Below are 24,459 nucleotides of genomic sequence, written 5' to 3' on the forward strand. Positions count from 1 at the left end.
GAATTTTCTTTTTAAGCCATTCTTTTGTTGATTTACATTTGTGTTTAGGATCATTGATTGCATCATCTAATTTCTAGTAAGCTTCAGATGATGGACTATTACCCTGACATTCTCCTAGAAAATATCTCGATACAATTTTGAATATATTATTCCCTCAACAGTTGCAAGTTGTCCAGACCCTGAGGCAGCAAAGCAGTCCCAAACTATGTGAAGGGCCTTCTGAAAATCCAAGTACACGACATCAACCAATTTGCCCTGTCTATCCTGCTAGTTATTTCTTCAAAGAATTCTAACAGATTTGTCAGGAAAGATTTTCCCCTGAAGAAACTATGCTGAATCCTGCCTATTTTATCATGTACCTCCAATTACCTTGAGATCTCATCCTTGATAATCAGCTCCAACATCTTCCCAATCACTGAGGTCATACAGGCCTATAGTTTCCTTTCTTCTGCCTCTCTCCCTTCTTGAAGAGTGGAGTGACATTTGGAATTTTCCAGTCTTCTGGAACCATTCCTGAATCTAGTGATTCTTGAAAGATCATTACTGTTGCCTCCATGATCTCTTCAGCCACCTCTTTCAGAACTCTGGGTTGTAGTCCATCTGGCCCAGGTGACTTATCTACCTTCAGACCTTTCAGTTTCCCAGGAACCTCTCTCTACTTATGGTAACTTCACATGACCGCTGACACCGTACTGCTAGTGGCTTCGGCAGTGAAGACTGATGTAAAATACTTATTCAGTCTATCTGCCGTTTCATTCCCCCATTACTGTCTGCCTGGCATCATTTTCCAGTGGTCCAATATCCACTCTTACCTCTCTTTTACACTTTATCTATCTGAAGAAACTCTTAATATCACACAATCCAGAATAGCTGATCCTCTAGTGAGCTGCTCTCGCAGGCTCCTCGGCATGCTAACACTCCCCTCCTGTAATCCAGCACCAACCTGATTTTCCCAATCTACCTGCATATTGAAGTCCCCAATGACTATTGTAACATTGCCCTTTTGGCATGCATTTTCTATTTCCCATTGTAATTTGTAGGCCACATCCTTACTACTGTTTGAGGGTCTGTATACAACTCCCATCAGGGTCTTTTTACCTTTGCAGTTCCTTGGCTGTATCCACAATGATTCTCAACACCTTCTGGCCCTGTCTCCTCTTTGCAATGATCTTATTTCATTTTTTTTACCAAGACAGCAACACCAGCCCCTCTGACTTCCTGCCTGTCCTTTCGATACAATGTGTTTCCTTGGACATTAAGCCCCCAGCTATAATCTTCTTTCAGCCATGATTCAGTGATGCCTACAACATCATACCTGCCGATCTGTAACTGTGCTGCAAATTCATCTACATTATTATGTATACTGCACAGATGCAAATACAACACCTTCAGTACTGTGTTCTCCCTTTTTAATGTTGTCCTACAACTCAGCCTGTTGACTAATTTTTCCCTATGAGCAGCCTCTCCTCACTACACATTGCCTCTGTTTTTAAACCAGCTACCTCACCTTCAACACTATTATCTGCCTTTCCAGCAATATTAATGGCATTGAAATATAGGCAGATCAGGACACTAGTTGGACCATGCCCAACCTTTTGATTCCTGACTTTGTCTGAGGTCTTACCAACATCAGCCTCCACAACCTCTCCACTAACTGTTCTGGCATTGGTTCCCATCCCCCTGCAACTCTAGTTCAAACCCCGCCGTGTAGCATTAACAAACCTTCCCGCTGGGATATTAGTCCCCCTCCAGTTCAGGTGCAAACCATCCCTTCTGTACAGGTTCTACCTTCCCTGGAAGAGAGCCCAAAGATCCAAAGAATCTCTTGCCTTCCCTCCTACACCACCTCCTTAGCCACGTTTTAACCTGTATAATCTTCCTATTTCTGGCCTCACTAGCATTTGGCACGAGTAGCAATCCTGAGATCACAACCTTTAACTTGGCACCTAGCTCCCTGTGCAGAACCTCATAACTCTTCCTACCCATGTCATTGGTACATGGACCACGTCTTCCGGCTATTCACCCTCCCACTTAAGAATTTGAGGACACGGTCTGAGATATCCCAACCCTGGCACCCAGGAGGCAACATTCCATCTGGGAATCTCGTTATTGCCCACAGAATTTCCTGTTCATTCCTCTAACCAAAGAATCGCCTATCACCAAGTTTTTTGTTCTCTTCTTTATATCAGCTCAGCTAGGACAGTAGGAATGACAGGCAGGATAGTGGAATGCTCCTCTTGTGGGAAGTGGGAAGTCAGGGAGACCTCCTGGGTCCCTGTCGACTACAACAGGGAGAAGTGCATCCAACTGCAGCTTCTAGCAATCCACGTTAAGGAGTTGGAGCAGGAACTGGATAAACTCCAGATCATCTGGGAGGCTGAAGGGGTGATAGATAGGACATATAGAGAGGAAGTTACACCCAATGTGCAGGACACAGGAAACTGAGTGACAGTCAGGAAGGGGTGCAGGGTGGAGATACGTCTCCACCAAAGGAGGTTTAAGGTGATCCTTCCCTCTGCTAGCCTGCAGGTCACCCTTGGGCAAGGTGTAGTACCTGCTTAGCCCCCGATCAGGTCACGTGAAACCATGAGAGCGGGATGATCGTATGAACGGCTGGTGCACATCACAAGCCCTGGTTATGCGATCACTGACACCAGGCAGACAATCTCTGAAGAGTATTGGTAATGGCTGGGGTCACCCGTCTTGTAAAGACACTGCCCAGAAGAAGGCAATGGCAAACCATCTCCGTAGAAAAATTTGCCAGGAACAATCACGGTCACCATGGTCACACACATTATACGGTATGGCACATAATGATGAAGGTGATTGGGGAATGCTGACCAGGATGGAGCCCCTGCCATCTCACCAGGTATCATCACCTCCCTGCCCTGTAAACTTGCTGCTGCCCCTTAATCTGCTCCTTCTCAAAGTGCACAAACTCCTCTGCTGGGCAACAATTAATTAGTCATTTTTTCTCTCTCATGTAGACTAATAATTGGCGCCTTAGTTATGTGAACAAGGACTTCACTGTGTGCCCGAGCTACCCGGATGCTGTGATCGTCCACAGGTCCATCAAAGATGCTGCACTGAAGATTGTGGCCAAGTTTCGGCAGGGAGGCCGTTTCCCAGTGCTCAGTTACTATCACAGGAAGAATGGAATGGTAAGTTCGAATTTGTTATCGCCTCACTGGGTCTGCGGAGACAGAGAGTTTACGTTGCACTACAGATCTACTGCCTCAGAGCCCCAGCCTGGATTCACTCTGGACTTCGGTTGCTGTCTGAGTGGAGTTTGCACGTTCCCCCATTCCATGCATTCTTCCCTAGCTGCTCCAGTTTCCTCCCACACCTCAAGGTCAGGTTAATTGGTTATTGGAAGTTATCCCTAGTGTGTAGGTGAGTGATGGAATCGGAGGGAGGTTGATTTAGATCAGGGGTTCCCAACCTTTTTTATGCAATGGACCCTTACCATTAACTGAGGGGTCCATGGACTCCAGGGTGGAATCACTGATTTATACAGACAATTAAATAGACAAGGCATTGAAGACCCCTTCTCAGCACTTCACCTCTTCCACCTATCCCCTCCTAGCTGCTGAATTCGACCCTTTCCCTCACCCACCCTACTTTCCCCACACCTGGTCTCACCGATCACCTGCCAGCTTGTGCTCCTCTCCCTCCCCATCCCCACCTTCTTATTCCAGCTTCTGCCCCCTTCCTTCTCAGTCCTGAATAAATGTCGCAGCCCAAAATGTCGACTGTTTATTCCTTTCCACAGATGCTGCCTGACCTGCTGAGTTCCTCCGGCAATTTGTGTGTCTTGCTCTGGATTTCCAGCATCTGCAGAATTTGTTGTGTTTAGGCCTGGATGGCTGTGGTCCTAATGCGGGCAAATGATGTTGGAGCAGATGGGCATTACAGTTGCCATGGGCACAGATCCATGTTGAACAACCCTAGAACTTTATAAAAGCAAGTTCAGTTCAAGGGATCTGGAGATGCCTGGTGAGTCGAGACCAACCAGAGATGCTCATGCTTGTGTGTGACTCCCAGTGGCCTCTCAGCAGTGGGCCTTCATATACAGCACGGAAACAGGCCATCTCGGCCCTTCTAGTCCGTGCCGAACGCTTACTCACACCTAGTTCCACCGACCTGCACTCAGCCCATAACCCTCCATTCCTTTCCTGTCCATATACCTATCCAATTTTACTTTAGATGACAATATCGAACCTGCCTCTACCGCTTCTACTGGAAGCTCGGTCCACACAGCTACCACTTTCTGAGTAAAGAAGTTCCCCCTCGTGTTACCCCTAAACTTTTGCCCCCTCTCAACACATGGCCTCTTGTTTGAATCTCCCCTACTCTCAATGGAAAAAGCCTATCCACATCAACTCTATCTTTCCCCCTCATAATTTTAAATACCTCTATCAAGTCCCCCCTCAACCTTCTACACTCCAAAGAATAAAGACCTAACTTGTTCAATCTTTCCCTGTAACTTAGGTGCTGAAACCCAGGTAACATTCTAGTAAATCTCCTCTGTACTCTCTCTATTTTGTTGACGTCTTTCCTATAATTCGGTGACCAGAACTGTACACAATACTCCAGAAACAGTGAACCAAGCTACAGGACATCCTGACTGCTGTTAATGCGCCTTTCTGCCAAAACTCCTCGATCTGTTAGGACTCTGGTCTATTCTGGCATTGGCTAGCAGGGGGCAGCCATAGTTCCTGAAGGGTTTTTTGCAGAAATTATTGGACTGTCTTGTTACTGAGCATTGACTGCACATGTTCCCAATTAAGGTCTGTGTATTTAAACCCTGCTTCCTGTACCTTGCTTTGCTCAGTCTTAAAGTGTGATCTGGATCTGAATCCTCAGTCTGGAATGGAACACTAACATGAGGAAATCTGCAGATGCTGGAAATTCATGTAACACACACAAAGAACAAGTGCTACACCTGCCCTTACACTTCCTCCCTCACCACCATTCAGGGTCCCAGACAGTCCTTCCAGGTGAGGCGACACTGTGAGTCAGCTGGTGTGGTATACTGCGTCCGGTGCTCCCGGTGTGGCCTTTTATATACTGGTGAGACCTGACGCAGACTGGGAGACCGTTTCGCTGAATGCCTACTCCCTGTCTGCCAGAGAAAGCAGGATCTCCCAATGGCCACACATTTTAATTCCACATCCCATTCCCATTCTGATATGTCTATCCATGGCCTCCTCTACTGTCAAGATGAAGCCACACTCAGGTTGGAGGAACAACACCTTATATACCGGCTGGGTAGCCTCCAACCTGATGGCATGAACATTGACTTCTCTAACTTCCGATAATGCACCTCCCCTTCTTACCCCATCCCTGATATATTTAGTTTTTTTCCCCCTTCCTTTTTTTCCCTCTCTTTCTGCCCATCACTCTGCCTGTTCTCCATCTCCCTCTGGTGCTCTCCTCCCCCTTTCTTTCTCCTGAGGCCTCCCGTCCCATGATCCTTTCCCTTCTCCAGCTCTGTATCCCTTTTGCCAATCACCTTCCCAGCTCTTAGCTTCATCCCACCCCCTCAGGTCTTCTCCTATCATTTTGCATTTCCCCCTCCCCCTCCCACTTTCAAATCTCTTACTATCTTTTCTTTCAGTTAGTCCTGATGAAGGGTCTTGGCCCGAAACGTCAACAGTGTTTCTCCCTATAGATGCTGCCTGGCCAGCATTTTGTGTGTTACTGGAATGGAATGGTGTTGGCCTGCTTCTATTGTTTGCATGGATTGTGTGTTTTCCTTCTTTTTCTCTGTGCAGTGGTCTTTGGTCTTTATTTTTTTTAAATTGGGTTACTTGGGTTTCTTGCTTTGTGGCTGCCTGTGAGCAAACAAGGTGTATAATTTATACACCCCTTGATAATAAATGTGATGCACCATCAATAACTCACTCTGAGACATAAAGGCGAGATATCGGCTTTTATTGACCGGAAGAAGGAACCAGGAGTGAGTGACCAACATACGACATCCTGGAGACTGAGAGGCCGGGCTCAGGCCTCAATCGCCTTTATACAGGGGTCTGTGGGAGGAGCCACAGGAGCAGTCAGTGGGGGGCGTGTCCACAGGGGTATGTGGGAGGAGCCACAGGAGCAGTCAGTGGGGGGCGTGTCCACAGGGGTCTGTGGGAGGAGCCATAGGAGCAGTCAGTGGGGGGCGTGTCCACAGGGGTCTGTGGGAGGAGCCATAGGAGCAGTCAGTAGGGGGCGTGTCCACAGGGGTCTGTGGGAGGAGCCACAGGAGCAGTCAGTGGGGGCGTGTCCACAGGGTCTGTGGGAGGAGCCACAGGAGCCGTCAGTGGGGGGCGTGTCGACAGGGGTCTGTGGGAGGAGCCACAGGAGCACAGTGGGGGGCGTGTCCACAGGGTCTGTGGGAGGAGCCACAGGAGCAGTCAGTGGGGGGCGTGTCCACAGGGTCTGTGGGAGGAGCCACAGGAGCAGTCAGCAGGGGGTGTGTCCACAGGGGTCTGTGGGAGGAGCCACAGGAGCAGTCAGTAGGGGGCATGTCCACAGGGTCTGTGGGAGGAGCCACAGGAGCAGTCAGTGGGGGGCGTGTCCACAGGGTCTGTGGGAGGAGCCACAGGAGCAGTCAGTGGGGGGGCGTGTCCACAGGGGTCTGTGGGAGGAGCCACAGGAGCAGTCAGTAGGGGGCGTGTCCACAGGGTCTGTGGGAGGAGCCACAGGAGCAGTCAGTAGGGGGCGTGTCCACAGGGTCTGTGGGAGGAGCCACAGGAGCAGTCAGTGGGGGGCGTGTCCACAGGGTCTGTGGGAGGAGCCACAGGAGCATTTAGTGGGGGGCGTGTCCACAGGGGTCTGTGGGAGGAGCCACAGGAGCAGTCAGTAGGGGGCGTGTCCACAGGGTCTGTGGGAGGAGCCACAGGAGCAGTCAGTAGGGGGCGTGTCCAGACAGGTATATGTTGTTCACCACAAAATGTGCTTTGAATCTTGTAAGTAGCAAGAGCCTCTGGTGATTTTTAGTCTTTTCTATGTTTTTGATGTCTGCTTACTGCCTGCCATTTCTAGATCTTATTTGTGCATCATGATCTTGAATTGCTGAATTTATCTTTTGGATAACTGCATTTTTGAGTTGGGCTGATTTCCTGTTTTTGCTCATCTTGGTAAAAGAAAGTAAAGCTTGCTTTTGAATCTGCATATCAACTCCTGTCTGCATCGTGGTTTCTGCAACAGGGTTCACTCAGACTCAGTGGCAGAGTGCTGAACTTGTAACCCAGTGTTCCCAACTGGGCCATTTCCCTTACTCAATTCTTCCATTTTATCAAAGGTAAGCCCAATGAAATCTGCTTCAACCTCCTCTATCAATGCAATAATAATACAGGACATTTGGCCCACAGCTTTCATGCAATCCCATAGAGCCTATTCCTTTCCCCTTCTCTTTATCTCCTGTTACTCCTATAACATATTCTGTCTCCCATCAAATCCTCTGCTTTTTGCAAAAACCCTGCACTTCATTTGGTGCTGTATTGTATGAAGTGGGTGATTATGGTCTTTCCATGAACATGATCGTTCTTGGTAAATTTTTCTGCAGAAGTGGTTTGCCATTGCCTTCTTCTGGGCAGTGTCTTTACAAGACGGGTGACTCCCAGCCACTATCAATACTCTTCAGAGATTGTCTGCCTGGTGTCAGGGGTCACATAACCAGGACTTGTGATGTGCACCGGCTGCTCATACGACAGTCCACCACCTGCTCCCACAGCTTCACATGACCCTGATTGGGGAGGGGTGGTGCTACACAGGTGCCCCACTTTGCCCGAGGGAGACCTGCAGACTAGTGGAGAGAAGGAGTGCCTTGCATCTCCTTTGGTAAAGCCTTATCACCATCCTGTAGGAGTAATATACGAGCAGCTAACTAATGTTTTAACTGACATGTCCAACACTTTGGTACGCATACAGGTTCTCTCACTAGTGACAGTGAGAGAGAGAGATCACTCCTGCCATCATGACAGCGGGACTCCAGCAGATCACTGTTCCAATGTTACAATCTTCTGCGCTGTTTCTTTGAGTCCCGAGACACACAGGCTCTCACAGAGAGAATCACTCAAGTACAGGGCCCTTCTTCTGACGGCAGCCCACACTGCAGGCTTGCTCAAGTCTCTCATGGCATATGCAGTCCTACAATACAATATAGGGGCCTAATCTCGTGCAGCAATGAACTTTACACCTTGGTTCAATTCTACAGCACTAAGCTGACAGGACCTTCTCACAGCCCAGTAATAATGTGTTAAGACCTGGAACGAGTGGACGTGTTGAGGATGTTTTCTATCGTGGGGCAGTCTAGGATCAGAGGCCACAGTCTCGGAATACAAGGATGTTCCTTCACAACAGAGATGAGGGGGATCTCCTTCATGAATCTGTGATGAATCTGTGGAATTCATTGCCACAGAAAGCTATGGAGGCCAAGTCACTGGGAATGTAGAGAGGTTGGTTTCTATAGTGGGGGAGTCTAGGACCACAGGGCTCAGAATGAAAGGCTGACTTTTTAGAGAAGAGATGAGGAGGAGTATTTTCAGCCAGAGTGACCTGGCTGAAACACTTTGCCTCAGAGTGCTGTGGGGACCAGGTCATTGGGTTTGTCTCAAACAGAAGTTGATAGGTTTTTGAGTGGTAAGTTGTTTAAGTATTATGGAGAGAGGTTTAGGAGAATGTATTTGATTTTTAATAAGTCAGCTTGCTCTGCTATTCAATAATGGCTGAATGGGCCAATTCTGTTCCTGTATTCTCTAGTGTGACGGTCTGAGGGTGGAATCAATGCCCTTAGACTGAGGACAGTGTTTTTACCAGACATTCCTGTGGCCTGCAGGTGATAATGCGCAGCAGCCAGCCGCTGACTGGCGCCAACGGGAAAAAGTGCAAGGAGGATGAAAACATCCTGGCCGCTGTGCTCCCCCCTGGATCGGCGGGTTACATCATTGACACGCGTTCTGTGCAAGCGGCACATCAGGACAAAGTCAAGGGTGGCGGCTGGGAATCGAAGGGGAACTACCCAAACTGGAAGAGACTGCACAAACCCATTGACAGGTGAGGAGCTGCCACAGATACAGAGACACACACAGACACACTAATTGTCGAGGAAAGGTGAGGCAGGCTTTTCTCTTTGGAGCAACGGAGGATGAGAGGTGACTTGATAGAGGTGTACAAGATCATAAGAGACCTAGATTGAGTGGACAGCCAGAGGCTTTCCCAGGGCAGAAATGGATAATACCAGTAGGCATAATTTTAAGGTGATTGGAGGAATGTATAGGGGAATGTCGGAGGTAAATTCTTTACACAGAACGGTGGGTGCGTGGAATGCATTATCATGAGTAGTGGTGGATCATCGCCATGCGCCGTGTTGTATGTCGTGGGCGATCACGGTCTTTCCACTACCATGATTGTTCTTGGCAAATTTATCTCCAAAAATGGTTTGCCATTGTCTTCTGGGCAGTGTTGTTATAAGATGGGTGGCCCAATCTTAAGAGACTGTATGCTTGGTGTCAGAGGCAGACGCATTAGGGGCATTTAAGGGAGTCTTAGACAGACAATGGGATGAAAGAAAAATGGAGGCTGTGTAGGAGGGAAGGGTTAGATTGATCTTAGAATAGGTTAAAAGGCTGGCACAAAATCGTGGGCCAGAGGGCCTGTACTATGCAGTAATAGTACATATAACGTAAACTAAGTCACATGCACAAGTCCCATGTGGGACGAGTACAAGGAAATACTTACTTTCAAAAGCATCACAAGCACAAACATCTGATAAACAGAATTCACAAGAAAAACATTCATTACACAATTTTTACAAGAAAAAAACACGCACTTAGAAGAGAAAGGTCCAGCGTAGTGCCAGGTGATCGTGGTGGTGATTATGGTTTTGTGGGATGGTTCATGGACCAAATGGTTAAAGTTTATTTTCTTGGGGGTGGGGGCTGCAGGGGTAGGTGTGAGCTTCACAGGCTGAGCCAGGATTAATTACCTACCCTAAATGTCCCTGAAGGTGAGCTTTGTCCTTGGACCCACAGTAACGGGGGGGGGGGGGGGGGGCGTTGAGGAAAGTTTTCACCTGAGGAGTGAGAGTGTGGAGAGTCCCTCTGCAACAAACAGGCCCAGAAGCAGGTCAGCGGTGGGAAGGCCGATGTCACTTTGGCTGTCAGGCCAGTGTTATTTTTGTTTGTATAGTTTGTCTTTTGCACCTTGGTTGTTTGTCTGTTTTTGTATAGTGTTTTGTAAATTCTATTGTATTTCTTTTGAACCGGTGAATGCCTGCAAGAAAATCAATCTCAAGGTAGAATATCTGTACTTTCACAGGAGCACAAGGGAGAACCGTATCTCCTTTGTTAACAGAAATGCTCAGTGGGGGATGTATCCCTTGCGAGAGCTGATAAATTTCCATCTTCCCCAGAACATAGTGGTGTAAATCCACACTGCCATCACGGAGATTATTCTCATGTCAGACCTGCCCCCCGCCCAACACTGCATAGTAAACACTTTAAACCACTTATGTATTGACATCTGTGCACATTTTATTCAATATCTGTGTTTTAAACTCCAACTTTATTTATTGAGTTACAGTATGGAGTTACCCCTCTGACACTTTGAGCCACGCTGCCCAGCAATTCCCTGATTTAACCCTTGCCTAATAATGGCCAATGAACTTTCCAGCCAGAAGGGTTTTGGACTATGGGAGGAAACCAGAGCACCCGGAGGAAACACACGCATTACACGGGGAGGGTGCCCAGACACTGATGTTAACAGCAGATGCTGGGATTGAACTCCATACTCTGATGCTCTGAGGTGGAATAGTGTCACTGTAACCCACCCTAGTGGGCTGAAGGGCCTGTATTGTGCTGTTGGCTTTCTGTGTTTCTGTGTAACTGCTGTGCTACCGTGGCACCCAAACTCATCCTTGCATGATTCTTAAACTTTTACAGTTGTTTAATGTTAACCATAAGAAGGCCTGCAGATGCTGGATATCCAGAGCGACACACAAAATGCTGGAGAAACTCAACAGGCCAGGCGGCATCTATGGAGAGGAATAAATTGTTGATGTTTTGGGCTAAGACCCTTCTTCAGGATTGGAAAGATCGGGCTAAGGAGGAGGGAAATGGTAGGAGAAAGGGAACCATCTCCTATCACATTCCTCCTTCTCCAGCCCTTGACCTTTCCCACCCACCTGGCTTCACCTCTCACCTTCCCTTCCCCCCACCTTTTTATTCTGGTATCTTCCCCCTTCCTTTCCAGTCCTGAAGGAAAGTCTTGGCCCAAAATGTCGACTGTTTATTCATAGATTGAATATTTTGGTTGCATGTCACACTCTGACCAACACACACAACAATTTTTCTAGAAATATAAATGTATCTGGGGATTAAATCTGATCCTTTGTTATCTGATGATAAATTTACTTTGATTTGATAAACCGGTGATACAATTCCTAAACACCTACCTCCAATCACGCCTCCTCAGCTCTGTACCTACTGCCAGTGTCCCTTTTGAACCCAAATACTCCCAGTCACATCCCCGCACACTGCACCAACTCCCAGTGTGCTGCCAACCTCTCACGGTCACGATGAGATGATGCCTGTCGTCACTGTGTCTGCTGCGCTCTGTTCCAGAGGCCGTGTGCTCCAGGAGAGCCTGGTGAAGTTGGTTGATGCCTATAGTGGCCAGTCCAACAGCATCGACCGGTGGCTCAGTAAATTGGAGGCTTCGAAGTGGCTGTCTCACGTGAAAACCATCCTGACGACTGCCTGCCTGGCTGCACAGTGTGTGGATAGGTAAGGTGTGCTGACTTGTAACGCGACTTCAGAGTGGGAATTACCTTCAGTTGGGCACATCCCTCTTTCCCATGGTCTGTGCTTGGATCTAAATCGCGTTATAGAACTTTGAACACTACAGCACGGTGCCCATGATGTTGTGCCAACCTTTTAACCAACTCCAAGATCATTCTAACCCTCCCCTCCCACATAACCCTCCACCTTTCTATTGTCCATGTGCCTTTCTCAGAGTTTGATAAATACCCCTAATGTATCTGTCTCCACCACCAGCCCTATCTGCGTGTTCCATGCACTTACCACTCTATAACAAAACTTATCTCTGGCACCTCCCTTCTGCTTTCCTCAATTCCTTTAAAGTTATGCCCTCTCATTTTAGCCATTAGTCTCTGGCTGTTCACTTTTCACCTCTCATCCCCCTTTGAAAGCTATCTTCCTGCTCCCAAAGGCCTCTCTCACGTTCTGTCCCCTGCATCCCCCCCTCCTGCCCTGATATCCCCTCCCTTCACTCCTGCTCCCTTCATCCTCACTCCCCTCACCCATGCCGACTATATCGTGCCGTAGCTCAGTCCTATCCTTTTCCAACAGGCCATCAGCATCATCGTCATCATGTGCTGTGTTGTATGACATCATCATTATGTATCATGTTGTATGATGTGAGCAATCATGGTCTTTCCATGACCATGACTGTTTTTAGAAAATTTTTCCACAGAAGTGGTTTGCCATTGCCTCCTTCTGGGCAGTGTCTTTACAAGACGGGCGACCCCAGTCATTATCAATACTCTTCAGAGATTGTCTGCCTGACGTCAGTGGTCGCATAACCAGGACTTGTGATGTGCACCGGCTGCTCATACAACCATCCACCACCTGCTCCCATGGCTACGTGACCCTGATTTTGGGGGGGGGGGGGTGGTGTGCTATGCAGATGCTGCACCTTGCCCAAGGGCGACCTGCAGGCTCGCGGAGGGAAGGAGCTCTCTAGCCTCCGTGGTTAGATGCATCTCTACACCGCCACCCAGCAGCATCCAGGAGAAACTAACTGAACTTCACTCTGCATAGAATTACTGTAATTTTCTGATGAAGGTTGAAAATATCGAGTCATCACAGCATAAGTCTGAAAAATCAGGCTTGTTGGGTTCCTGGGACAATACATTGCCTGGGTACAGTTCCTGTTCTTGCTGACCCTGTTCATAAACTCTTTGAAATCACTTTCTAAACAAAAGATTTTGTCAAGCAAAGGGTTGTCAAGGGTTAACCCATTGACAGTTAAACGGTTCAATGCCTGAAGTACAGATTTTAATGTGTTGATGATAATCTAAAGTCTGCTAGAAATACAACAGTAATGATACTTCAAATAGTGTGGGGAAAATCTCACTTCAGTGCTGTGTTCTCTCTAAAGTGAGAGACTTCAGCAAAAACTTTGATTATTTCACCAGAGTAACATACACAAAATGCTGGAGGAACTCAGCAAGTTGAACAGCATCTGTGGAGAGGGATAGAACTGATGTTCTGGGCAGAGACCCTTTGTCAGGACACCGTTGCTTCAACATCAGGTGTTAAGTTGAAGGGTTCACTGTGAGCACCTGCAGTTAACGACGGTGTCTTTAAATCCTATCGAATATTGAAAGTCCCAGAAAGCGTAGGACCAGAAGGCAGAGCATCAGAAAAGGACATCCCTTTAGAACAGAGATGAGGAGGATTTCCTCAGCCAGAAGGTGGTGAATCTGCGAAATTCATTGCCATAGAAGACTGCGGAGGCACAGTCTTTGAGTATATTTGAAGCAGAGGTCGATAGGTTTTTGATTTGTCAAGGCATCAAAAGTTATGGGGAGAAGGCAGGAGAATGGGGTTGAGAAAAAAATAAATCAGCCATGATGGTATGGTGGATGGGCTGAATGGCCGAATTTGGCTCCTGTGTCCTATGTTCTAATGGTCTTGTGATCTGCACAGGGAGGAGGGCTGTGTTCTGATCCATGGCTCGGAGGGGAGAGACACCGTACTCCAGCTCACATCCCTGGCCCAAGTGATCCTCGATCCAGACTGCAGGACCCTGGTGGGCTTTCAGGCTCTCATAGAGCGAGAGTGGCTCCAGGTACGTTTCACACATAGCAGAGACTCCTCAATTCCCCCAATACCCTTCCATAAAGCATGACAGTCCAACATGTCAAGATCAAAGCAGCTGCAGATGCTGGAAATCTGAAACAAAAGCAAAAAGTGTTGGGAACACACAGCAGGTCAGGCAGCATTCATGGAGTTCAAAGTTCTAAGTAAATTTATTATCAAAGTACCTATACATTACCATATTCTATCCTGAAATTCATTTTCATTCAGGCATTTACAGAGGAGAATGGGATACAATAGAATTTATGAAAAGCTATACATAAACAAAGACTAATAACCAGCATGCAATTCATAGAGAGAGAAGCTCAAAGTTCAATGTAAATTTTATTATCAAAGTACACATATACAACCCTGAGATTCATTTGCCTGCGAGAGATCCTGAGAGATCCTGAGGTCCTGTTTCTGTGCTAGGATCAATGAATGATCAACCAGAGTGTAGAAGACAACAAACTGTGCAAATGCAAATACAAATAAATAGCAATAAATAACGAGAACATGAGATGAAGAGTCTTTGAAAGTGAGTCCATAGGTTGTGGGAATATCTCAGGGATGGGGCAAGTGAAGTTGAGTAAAGTTATCCCCTCTGGTTCAAGAGCCTGATGGTTGAGGTGTAGTAACTGTTCTTGAACCTGCTGGTGCAAGCCCTGAGGCTCCTGTACCTTCTACCTGATATCAACAGTGAGAACAGAGCATGTTCTGGGTGGTGGGTGTCTCTGATGATGGATGCTGCTTTCCTACAACAGTGTTTCATGTAGATGTGCTCAATGGCTGGGAGAGCTTTACCTGTGATGGACTGGGCTGAATCCACTAATTTTTTTTTGTAGGATTTTCAGTTCAAGGGCATTGGTGTTTCCATACCCGGCTGTGATGTAGTCAGTCAATATACTCTTTACCACACGAAGTTTTAGATACCGTGCCAAATCTCTGCAAACTCTTAAGGAAGTAGAGGTGTTGCCTTACTAGAAAACTGTTAACATTTTAGGGAAGTATTTTTCATCAGAACTTGGAAAGAGATGAGGCAAGTAATTTTTAAAGTTGCAGATTAAAGCCAACATGCTTCCTCACTTTCCCAGTTTGGCTGAAGAGCCTTTGACCTGAAATGTCAACCATTTTTCTCTCTCTGTCAGATGCTGCCTGACCTGCTGTGTATTTCCAGCCTTTACTGTTTCAGAGACCATGATTAAGGCAGTTCTCGGAGGACAAGACTATTGCACTTTAGGTGTGCTGATGCCTCTGTCCTGAGCCGAAAGTTGATGGGCCTGATTCTGCTTTTACCACACGACTTCACACATCTTCAGGCAAAGATCCTTCCCCTTCCAAGAGTGAGGTCTTTGGAGTTTCTGTAGCTTTTGGTTTTACCAGATGGGGTTGGTAACCCCATGCCTTTTTGCAGCCAGGCTTGGGACCAGCCGTTCATGTTGTTTATTAGCTATGAGACACTGGGAGGGTTGTAGAAATGTTGATGCTGCTGCTAGGGGTTTTCATCCTCACGGACTCTCTTCTCCACAGGCCGGACATCCGTTCCAGCTCCGCTGCGCCAGTTCGGCCTACTCTCACGCCAAACTGAAACACGAGGCTCCCGTCTTCCTTATCTTCCTGGACTGCTGCTGGCAGCTGAGCATCCAATTCCCCTGCTCCTTCCAGTTCAACCAGCAATTCCTCATCACTCTCTTCGAGCACGCCTACGCCTCCCGCTTCGGGACATTCCTGTGCAATACTGAGGAGGAACGGTAATGTACCTGAGATCCGACTTAAGCTGTGCCCAGCCGGTCTGACCGTGCAACGGCAGAGCAGTGAGCTGGAGGCTGCCAAACCTAGCTGCGTGCTCCTTTCACCTGAGACAAAGATCAACAGTTTCTGCACAAATCGATTGGGTGGCTAAGAGGGCATATGGTGTGTCGGCCATTTGAGTTCAGCCATGAGGTGACATTACAGGTCTATAAAACCCTGGTTAGACCACGCTTGGAATATTGTGTTCCGTTCTGGTCACCTTATTGTAGGAAGCATGTGGAAGCTTTAGAGAGGGTGCAGAGGAGATTTATTTGTTTATTTATCTGGAGATACAGCACAAAATAGGCATTTCCAGCTCTTTGAACCACATTGTCCAACGACCCTTAACCACACACTGATTTAATCTGACCTAATCACGGGACAATTTACAATGACCAGTTCCCCAGCTCGGTATGTTCTTGGACGGTGGGAGTAAACCAGAGGACCTGGAGAAAACCTGTGCATTCCACAAGGAGGATGTACAGAGACTCCTTACAAAGGACACTGGGATTGAACTCTGAACTCTGATGCACTGAGCTGTAATAGTGTCATGCTAAACACTACGTTACCATGGCAACCAAGATGATGCCTGTATTAGAGAGCATGTCTTATGAGGATTGGTTGAGCAAGCTAGAGCTTTTCCCTCTGGAGTGAAGGAGGATGGGAGGTGACTTGATAGAGGTTTATGAGATGATAAGAGGCATAGATCGAGTGGGCAATCAGAGACCTTTTCCCAGGGTGGAAATGGCTAATACCAGAGGGCATTATTTTAAGGTGGGTATAGGGCGATGTCAGAGGTAGGGTTTTTTTTACAGGGTGGTGTGTGTGTGGAACACATTGCCAGGGATGGTGGTAGAGACAAATACATTAGGAACACCTAGACTCTTAGACAGGCACAAGGATGACAGAAATATGGAGGGCTGTGCAGGAGGGAAGGATTAGATTGATCGTGGATCAGGTTAAAAGGTTGGGACAACGTGGGCTGAATGGCCTGTGTTGTTCCATGTTCTATCTTCTGTCTTCTACCTTCTATGTTCAATGTTCCTGTCGATTTAAGAAGACACTTCTAATCTGTGAAGTTGCTTGTAAATTAAAGCACAGGTGTAATGAGCAATTATCTTTCTGGCATGGGTGAACTTCTGACCATGGGAATGCCCAGTTCCTTCCAATACAGGAGCATTCACATTTTCCAGATCTGAGTGGTCCATGAACTCACTATTCCTGAATTCAAGAGATTCTGCAGATGCTCGAAATATTGATAAACTCTCACAAAATACTGGAGGAACTCAGCAAATCAGGCAGTTTCTATGAAAGGAGTAAACATTGAGGGCTGAGACCCTTCATCAGGTTACAGTAGTCTTGGAGATTTCAATATACAGGTAGATGGGAAAAATTAAATAAGATGAATACAAAGCCGTAATATAAAAGGTACATAGCAATATTTTAAGGTACATAAAGAGTAAAAGAGTGGATATTGGACTACTGAAAAATAAAGCTGGAGCAATGGTGGACAAAGAAACGGCAAACAAACTTTATAAGTATTTAGCATCAGCCTTCACTGTGGAAGATACCGGCAGTATGCTAGAAGTTCCAGATGTCAGGGGGCAGAAGTGAATGTATTTGCTATAACTAAGGAGAAGGTGCTTGGGAAAGAAATGTCTGAAGGTAGATAAGTCACTTGGACTAGATGGAATACACTCCAGCGTTCTGAAAGAGGTGGCTGAAGAGATTGTTTGGGCATTAGTGATGATCTTTCAAGAATCAGTAGATTCTGGAATGGCTCTGGAGCACAAATTGCAAATGTCATTCCACTCTTTAAGAAGGGAGGGAGACAGAAGAAAGGAAATTATCGGCCAGTTGCCTGACCTCAGTGGTTGGGAAGATGTTGGAGTCAATTGTTAAGGATGAAGTTTCGAGAAACTTGAAGGAATTCTTTGAGGTGAGATAGACAAATGAAAATTGGTGGATATTGTTTACTTAGATTTTCTGAAGGCTTTTGATAAGGTGCCATACATGATGCTGCGTAAGAGCCCATGGTATTACAGAAGAGATACTGGTGTGGATAGAAAATTGACTGTCTGGCAGAAGGCAAAGAGCGAGAATAAAGGAGGTCTTTCTGGTTGGCTGTCAGAGACTAGTGGTGTTCCAGTATTGGAACCAATTCTTTTCATGTTACATGTCAATAATTTGGAAGACGGAATTGATGGCTTTGTGGCCAAGTTTACAGACAATATGAAGATAGTTGGAGGGGTAGGTAGTGTTGAAGAAGTAGAGAGGCTGCAGAAGGACTTGGACAGATTAGGAGAATGGGCAAAGAAGTGGCAGATGGAATACAGTGTCAGGAAGTGTATGGTCATGCACTTTGGTAGAAGGAATAAAGGCATAGAGTAGATTATTTTCTAAATGGGAGAGAAAATTCAGAAATCAGTGATGCAAAGGGACTTGGGAGTCCTCATCCAGGATTCCTTACAGGCTAGTTTGCAGATTGAATTGGTGGTGAGGAAGGCAAATGCAATGTTAGCATTCATTTCACGAAGACCTAAATATAAAAGCAAGGATGTAATGCAGAGGCTTTTTAAGGCACTGGGGAGGCCTCACTTGGCATATTTAGATGGCTGAATGGTCTAGTTCTGCTCCTATGCTTTATGATCTTTGGTCAAGAGTCAGGACATCATCAGATCCTTTTTCATGACATCAAGATCGTTGAAGGATCTTGGCCTAAAACATCGACTTTTTTTCTCCCCTCCATAGATGCTGCCGACCTTCTGAGTTCCGCCAGCAATTTGTGCAAGATGCTCTGGCTCACTTTTCCTGTTTTGCACTATTTAAATACAATATAGAACATTACAGCACAGTACAGGCCATTCAGCCCATTGTGTTGTGCCAACCTTTCAACCTACTCCAAGATCAATCTAACCCTTCCCTTCTACAAAAGCCTCCATTTTTCTATCACCCACGTGCCTATCGAAAAACCTCTTAAATGCCTTAATGTATCTGCCTCTAGCACCACCCCTGGTAGTGTGTTCCACACACTCAACACTCCGTGTAAGGAACGTATCTCTGTGAATCCCCCCCCCCCCCATATACATTCCTCTAATCACCTTAAAATTATGTCTTCTGGTGTTAGCCATTTCCACCTTGGGGGCAGAAAAGTCTCTGGCTTTCACCTTGTACACCTCTATCAAGTCACTTCTTGTCCTTCTTTGCTCCATTGACATCAACCTTTCTAATCCAAGCAGCATCCTGGTAAATGTCCTGTGCATCCTCTCCAAAGTTTCCACATCCTTCCTATAATGAGGTGACCAGAACTGAACACAATATTCCAAGTGCAGTCCAACAAGGGTTTTAAAGTGCTGCAACATTACCTCAGGGCTCTTGAACTCAATCCCCGACTAATGAAGGCCAACACACCATTTATCTTTTTAACCACCCTAACACCTTGTGCGGCAACTTTGAAGGATCTGTGGACCCCAAGATCCCTCTGTTCCACCGCTAAGAATCCTGCCATTGACCCTGTACACTGCCCTCAAACTTGACCTTCCAAAGTGAACCACTTCACACTTTTCCACGTTGAACTCCATTTCCCACTCCCCAGCTCAATTCTGCATCATATCAATCTCAAATTGGAACTTATGATGCCTTCTCCATTATCCACAACCCCACTATACTTTGAGTCATCTGCAGACTTATTAATCAACCCTTCCACTTTTTCATCTGCTTCATTTATAAAAATGACAAAGCACAGGGGTCACAGAATAGATCCTTGTTGAACCCCAATAGTCACCAGCCTCCAGGGAGAATGTGCTCCATCTAGTATCACCTCCTGCCTTCTGTGGACAAGCCAATTCCGAATCCACACAGACCAGTTCCCTGGATCTCATGCTTCCCGGTATTTTGTATGAGCCTACCGTGGGGAACCTTATTGAACACCATACTAAATTCCATATCCACCACATCCAATGCTCTACCTTCCATCAGGTTGTTTTGTCACTTCCTCAAGAGTTCAGTCAGGTTCATGAGGCATGACCAGCCCTGCACAGTCTCATTATGTTAAAGATAAATTAGTGAATAATCCTAATTCAGGAATCAGAAACTGGGACATTGTCTCATGAGATGAGGATTTGGTGAGTAGGGAATAGATCTATCCCACCTTGGAGGGTATAGTGAACTGACAGATAATTGGAATGATTAGAACATAGAGCGGTACAGCACAAGAACAGGCCATTCAGCCCACAGTGTTGTGCTGACCCAGCTAAAAAGCAAATCAAAAACACCTAAACATTAATCCCTCCTACCTACGTAATGTCCATATCCCTCCATCTTCCTTACATCCATGCGCCTATCCAAACATCTCGTAAACGCCTCTAATGTATTTGTCTTTACCACCGTACCAGGCAGCACATTCCATGAGTCCATCACTCTGAGTAAAAGAACTTTCCCCTCACACCCCCCCCCCCCCCCGAACCTTCCATGCATGCCCTCTGGTTTTAGACATTTCAACCCCGGGAATCAGATGCTCCCTGTCTACTCTATCTATGCCTTTCAATCTTGTAGACTATCATATCCCTCTTCAGCCTCTCGTGCTCCAGAGAAAACAACCCAAGTTTATCCAGCACATGCCCTGTAAACCAGGCAGCATCCTGGTAAACCTCATGCACCCTCTCCAAAGCCTCAACATCCTTCCTATAGTGGGGCAGCCAGAACTGTACGCAATACTCCAGATGTGGCCTAACCAGTGTTTTATAAAGTTGCAACATAACCTCCTGACTTTTGAATTCAATTATTACTGCATTTGTTCTGACTATATATTGGAAGAAAAGAAGGGTTACTGAGTCAGATTTCCCCAAGTTACCAGGATGGACCTTCTCGTTTCTAACTCTCGCTCACTGTTTGCAGGTCTATGCTGAAAGTGAAGGAGCGCACCATCTCTCTTTGGCCATGGATAAACAGCTCCAGTGAGCGTGAAAAATACCTCAATCCTCTGTATGAGAGAAACAGCCTCAGCATCTGGCCTTCGGTGGCCCCACAGAGCATACAGCTTTGGAACGGTACGTAGTTATGGTAGTGAAGGCCTGCAGGTACACAGGTGTAGAGGTGAGGGAACACAGATTTCAGTCTGTGGCCTGCTCGCTATCTCACATTAACTGTAAAGATACCATTGCATTGTTCTTGAGTTGTAAAGGTGTCAAAGGTTACTGGATATGGGGAAAAGGCTGAGAAAGGGGTTGAGAGGGATCAGAATCAAATTTATTATCATTGGCTTATGTTGTGAAATTTGGATAATATTTCAACCATGAGAGAATGGGAGAAAAAGCTCAGTGAGCCGAATGCTGCAATTCTGCTCCCGTTATTCCAAACATTAACTTTTCTATCAACACCAGGAAATATTATCCTGCTTTCCAGCTGGATGTCTCCCAACTCCACTCCCTCATACCCCTCGCCTACCCGCCTATCAACTGACATCCCTCTGTCCACCAATCACCTTGAACTCTTGTCTCACCACTCCCCTGTCAACCGGCATCCCTCCTCAGTCCACCAATCACCTTGGACTCCCTGATAACCTCTGTCCACCAATCATCTTGGATGCCCTGACAACTTTCTGTCCACCAATCACCTCGGACTCCTGTCTCACCACTCCCCTTTCCCTCTCAATACCAACCATCTCCCTTCTCCAGTTTTAGTTCTGATACAGCACAGAAGTCAGCCCTTCAGCACATCAAGTCTGTACTGAACTATTATTCTGCCTAGTCCCATTGACTTGCACCTGGACCATAGCCCTCCATACATCTACCATCTATGTACCTATCCAAACTTTCCTTAAACGTTGAAATCGAACTTGTATGGACCATTTCCACTGGCAGTTTGTTCTACACTCTCGCGACGCTGAGCGAAGAAGTTTCCCCTCATGTTCCCCTTAAACTTTTCACCTTTCAACCTTAACCCATGAACTCTAGTTGTAGTCTCATCCAGCCTCAGTGGAAAAAGCCTGCTTGCATTTACCCCATCTGTACCCCTCATAATTTTGTCAACCTTCATCAAATCTCCGCTCACTTGTCTGTGCTTTAGGGAATGAAGTTCTGATGCGGAGTTTTAATCTGAAACACCAACAATTCCTTTCCTTTCCCAGATGCTGCTTGACGCACTGAGTTTCTCCAGCAGATTGTGTTTTGCTAATATTATCGCTGTGCTTGTCGGATCTTGCTGTGCAAATTGGCCTCTGTTTTATTGAGGTTGTGAAACAGTAAGACACAGTAGCAGAGTTAGTCTATTTGGCTCATCAAGTCTGTCCCTTTCCCCACCCCCCATTACAGGCTGAACATGAGCATCATTAGGGTGGCTTGGTAGCATAGTGGTTAGCACATGGCTTTGCAGCACCAGCGACCCAGATTCAATCCCTTTCTCTGTCTGTGAGGAGTCTGTACGTTTCCCCTGTGACTGTGTGGGTTTCCTCCAGGTATTCCGGTTTCCTCCCACATCCCAATTTCATGTGGATTGGTAGATTACTTGGCTGCAGTAAATGATCCCTTGTAAGAGGTAGAAAGAATTGCATCTGGGGGTTGATGGGCCTGTACAGACTGCAGAGAGGGAGGGTGGAGGGGATGTGAGATTATCTCTGAGAGGGAGGTATTCTCATATTCCTGCAGCGCTGCACTTAAGCCGATGTCTGATGGTCACGTCTCTGACAAAAGTCTGGTGCATTTGATTTTCAGGCTTGTTCCTCAGATGGAAGCAATCATCAGAACAGCAGATTGAGGCCTGGGAGCAGATAAGTCACATTATGAGACACGGCAGGAGAGAGTCCATCCCAACGGCAGACTAGGTTGGAAATGAGGAGTCTGCTCAGATGACAGGGTAGACCTGAGTGGTCTTGCCACAAATCACCATCTTTACAGATAGCTTCATCCCATCAAGATCACTGCCAATGCAGCGTGCCTTAAAGACCAGGTTAAAATAAGGTCTTGCCCAGATGGTACTGACAGGTAAAGTGAATGGTTTCCATCCTGAGAAACAATTGCACCCAAATAAAGTTTAGAAAAGATCATTATTTTATTTTTATTATTTGATCTTTGGACATGAACTATAATTTAACTGTGGACGTGTATTGATAAGGAATTTCAGACCACCAGCACACCGGGGATTTACCTTGTACATGGACTTGCCTCTGGGAGAAGGAGATGCCTCAGGAGAGCTGAAGCAATGTGGCCTACTTCGGAACTACTGAGGGAACGCGGGATTTACTCAGCAGGCTGGGCTGCATCTGTGAAGGAAGAGACTCCGTTAGTGTTTCATGGGAACGAACTTTCATCAGAGCTGGGGCTCTCCCTGGTACTGGACGTGGAACTGCCTAATCAGTATTTAATTTCCCAATTGGTGAATTTACTCTGCTTTGATACATTGCTGGAACTTTTGACACTAGTAGGAATTTCTTTGTTGATAATTACTCCACACTTGCACAGTGTTAGTGATGTGTTAATGACAAAGAACAGTACAGCACAGAACAGGTCCTTTGGCCCATGAGGTTGTGCTGGCCCTAAGATCAATGAACTAACCCTTCTCTCCCCCATAGCCCTCCACTTTTTCTTTCACCCATGTGCCAATTTCAGAGTCTCCTAAATGTTCCTAATGTATCTGTCACTACCACCACCCCGGCAGGGTGTTTCACACACCCACCACTCACTATGTTTCCTTTAAAAAAAACTTTCTCTGACACTCTCCCCATACTTTCCAGCAATCACCTTAAAGTTATGGCCCCTTGTATTAGCTACTTCCATCCTGGGGGGAAAAAATCTCTGGCTTTTCTATCAATGCCTTTTATTGTCTTGTACACCTCTTACCCACATTTGCTCCAAGAGAAAAGTCCTAGCTCGCTCAAACTTTCCTCAAGACACACACTCTAATCCAGGCAGCACCTGAAAAACTCCTCTGCACCCTCTTTAAAGCTTCCTAAGATGAGGCAACCAGAACTGAACACAATGCTCTAAATGTGGTTTCAGTAGAGTTTTATGGAGCTGCAACGTTACCCCACATCAATTCCCTGACTAAGGAAGGGGAACATACTGCAGACCTTCTGAACGAATTTGGTTAGTAACAGCGTGGAGTAGGCCCCTTGAGCCAAGCTGCCTCAGCAACCACCGACAAACCCGATTAACCCTCATCTAATCACAGGACAATTTGCAAGGACTAATTAACCTACCCAGTACCTCTTTGGACTGTGGGAGGAAACTGGAACATCCTGAGAATTCCCACACATTCCATGGGGAGGATGTACAGACTCCGTACAGAGTGTGTCAGAATTGAACTCTGAAACGCCCTGAGCTGTAATAAGATAGCGCTTATTGCTACATTACTGTGGCATCTTTGGGGTATCTGTGCTCTCTAATCCAGACAGCATCTGAGTAAATCTCTGCACTCTCTCTAAAGCTTCCACATCGTTCCTATAATGAGACGGCCAGAACTGAACACAACACTCCAAGTGTAGTCTAACCAGAGTTTTATAGAGTTACAACATTACCCCACAGTTCTTTTAACTCCATCCCCTCACCGTTGAACACACAACGCACCATGGACCATCTTAACCACCCTCTCAACTCATGTGACAACTTTCAGGTATCACTGAACTTTGATCTCAAGATCCCCTTGTTCCTCCACACTGCCAAAAATTGTGCCATTAACTCTGAACCTGGCTATCAAATTCCACCTTCCAAAGTGAATCACTTCACACTTTTCTGGGTTGAACTCCATTTACCATTTCTCAGCCCGGTTCTGCATCCTGTCAATGACCCATTGTAACACT

At 46.4% G+C, this 24,459-nt stretch overlaps 1 protein-coding gene across 1 annotated transcript in view; it reads left to right on the plus strand.

Moving 5' to 3' along the window:
* Window positions 1-23,854, plus strand: part of LOC132380393 (myotubularin-related protein 9-like) — a 40,709-nt gene extending 16,855 nt beyond the window's left edge. Inside the window, exons 4-10 of the mRNA XM_059949146.1 lie at window positions 2,988-3,161; window positions 8,831-9,048; window positions 11,616-11,777; window positions 13,725-13,866; window positions 15,405-15,625; window positions 20,562-20,713; window positions 22,376-23,854. Of these exons, the coding sequence (XP_059805129.1) occupies window positions 2,988-3,161; window positions 8,831-9,048; window positions 11,616-11,777; window positions 13,725-13,866; window positions 15,405-15,625; window positions 20,562-20,713; window positions 22,376-22,485 (1,179 nt within the window). The 3' untranslated portion in view covers window positions 22,486-23,854. The remainder of the gene's footprint in view (window positions 1-2,987; window positions 3,162-8,830; window positions 9,049-11,615; window positions 11,778-13,724; window positions 13,867-15,404; window positions 15,626-20,561; window positions 20,714-22,375) is intronic.
* Window positions 23,855-24,459: the final 605 nt, after the last annotated feature.

This window comes from Hypanus sabinus, chromosome 24 (assembly GCF_030144855.1).
Source record: "Hypanus sabinus isolate sHypSab1 chromosome 24, sHypSab1.hap1, whole genome shotgun sequence".
NCBI classification, from domain to species: Eukaryota; Metazoa; Chordata; class Chondrichthyes; order Myliobatiformes; family Dasyatidae; genus Hypanus; species Hypanus sabinus.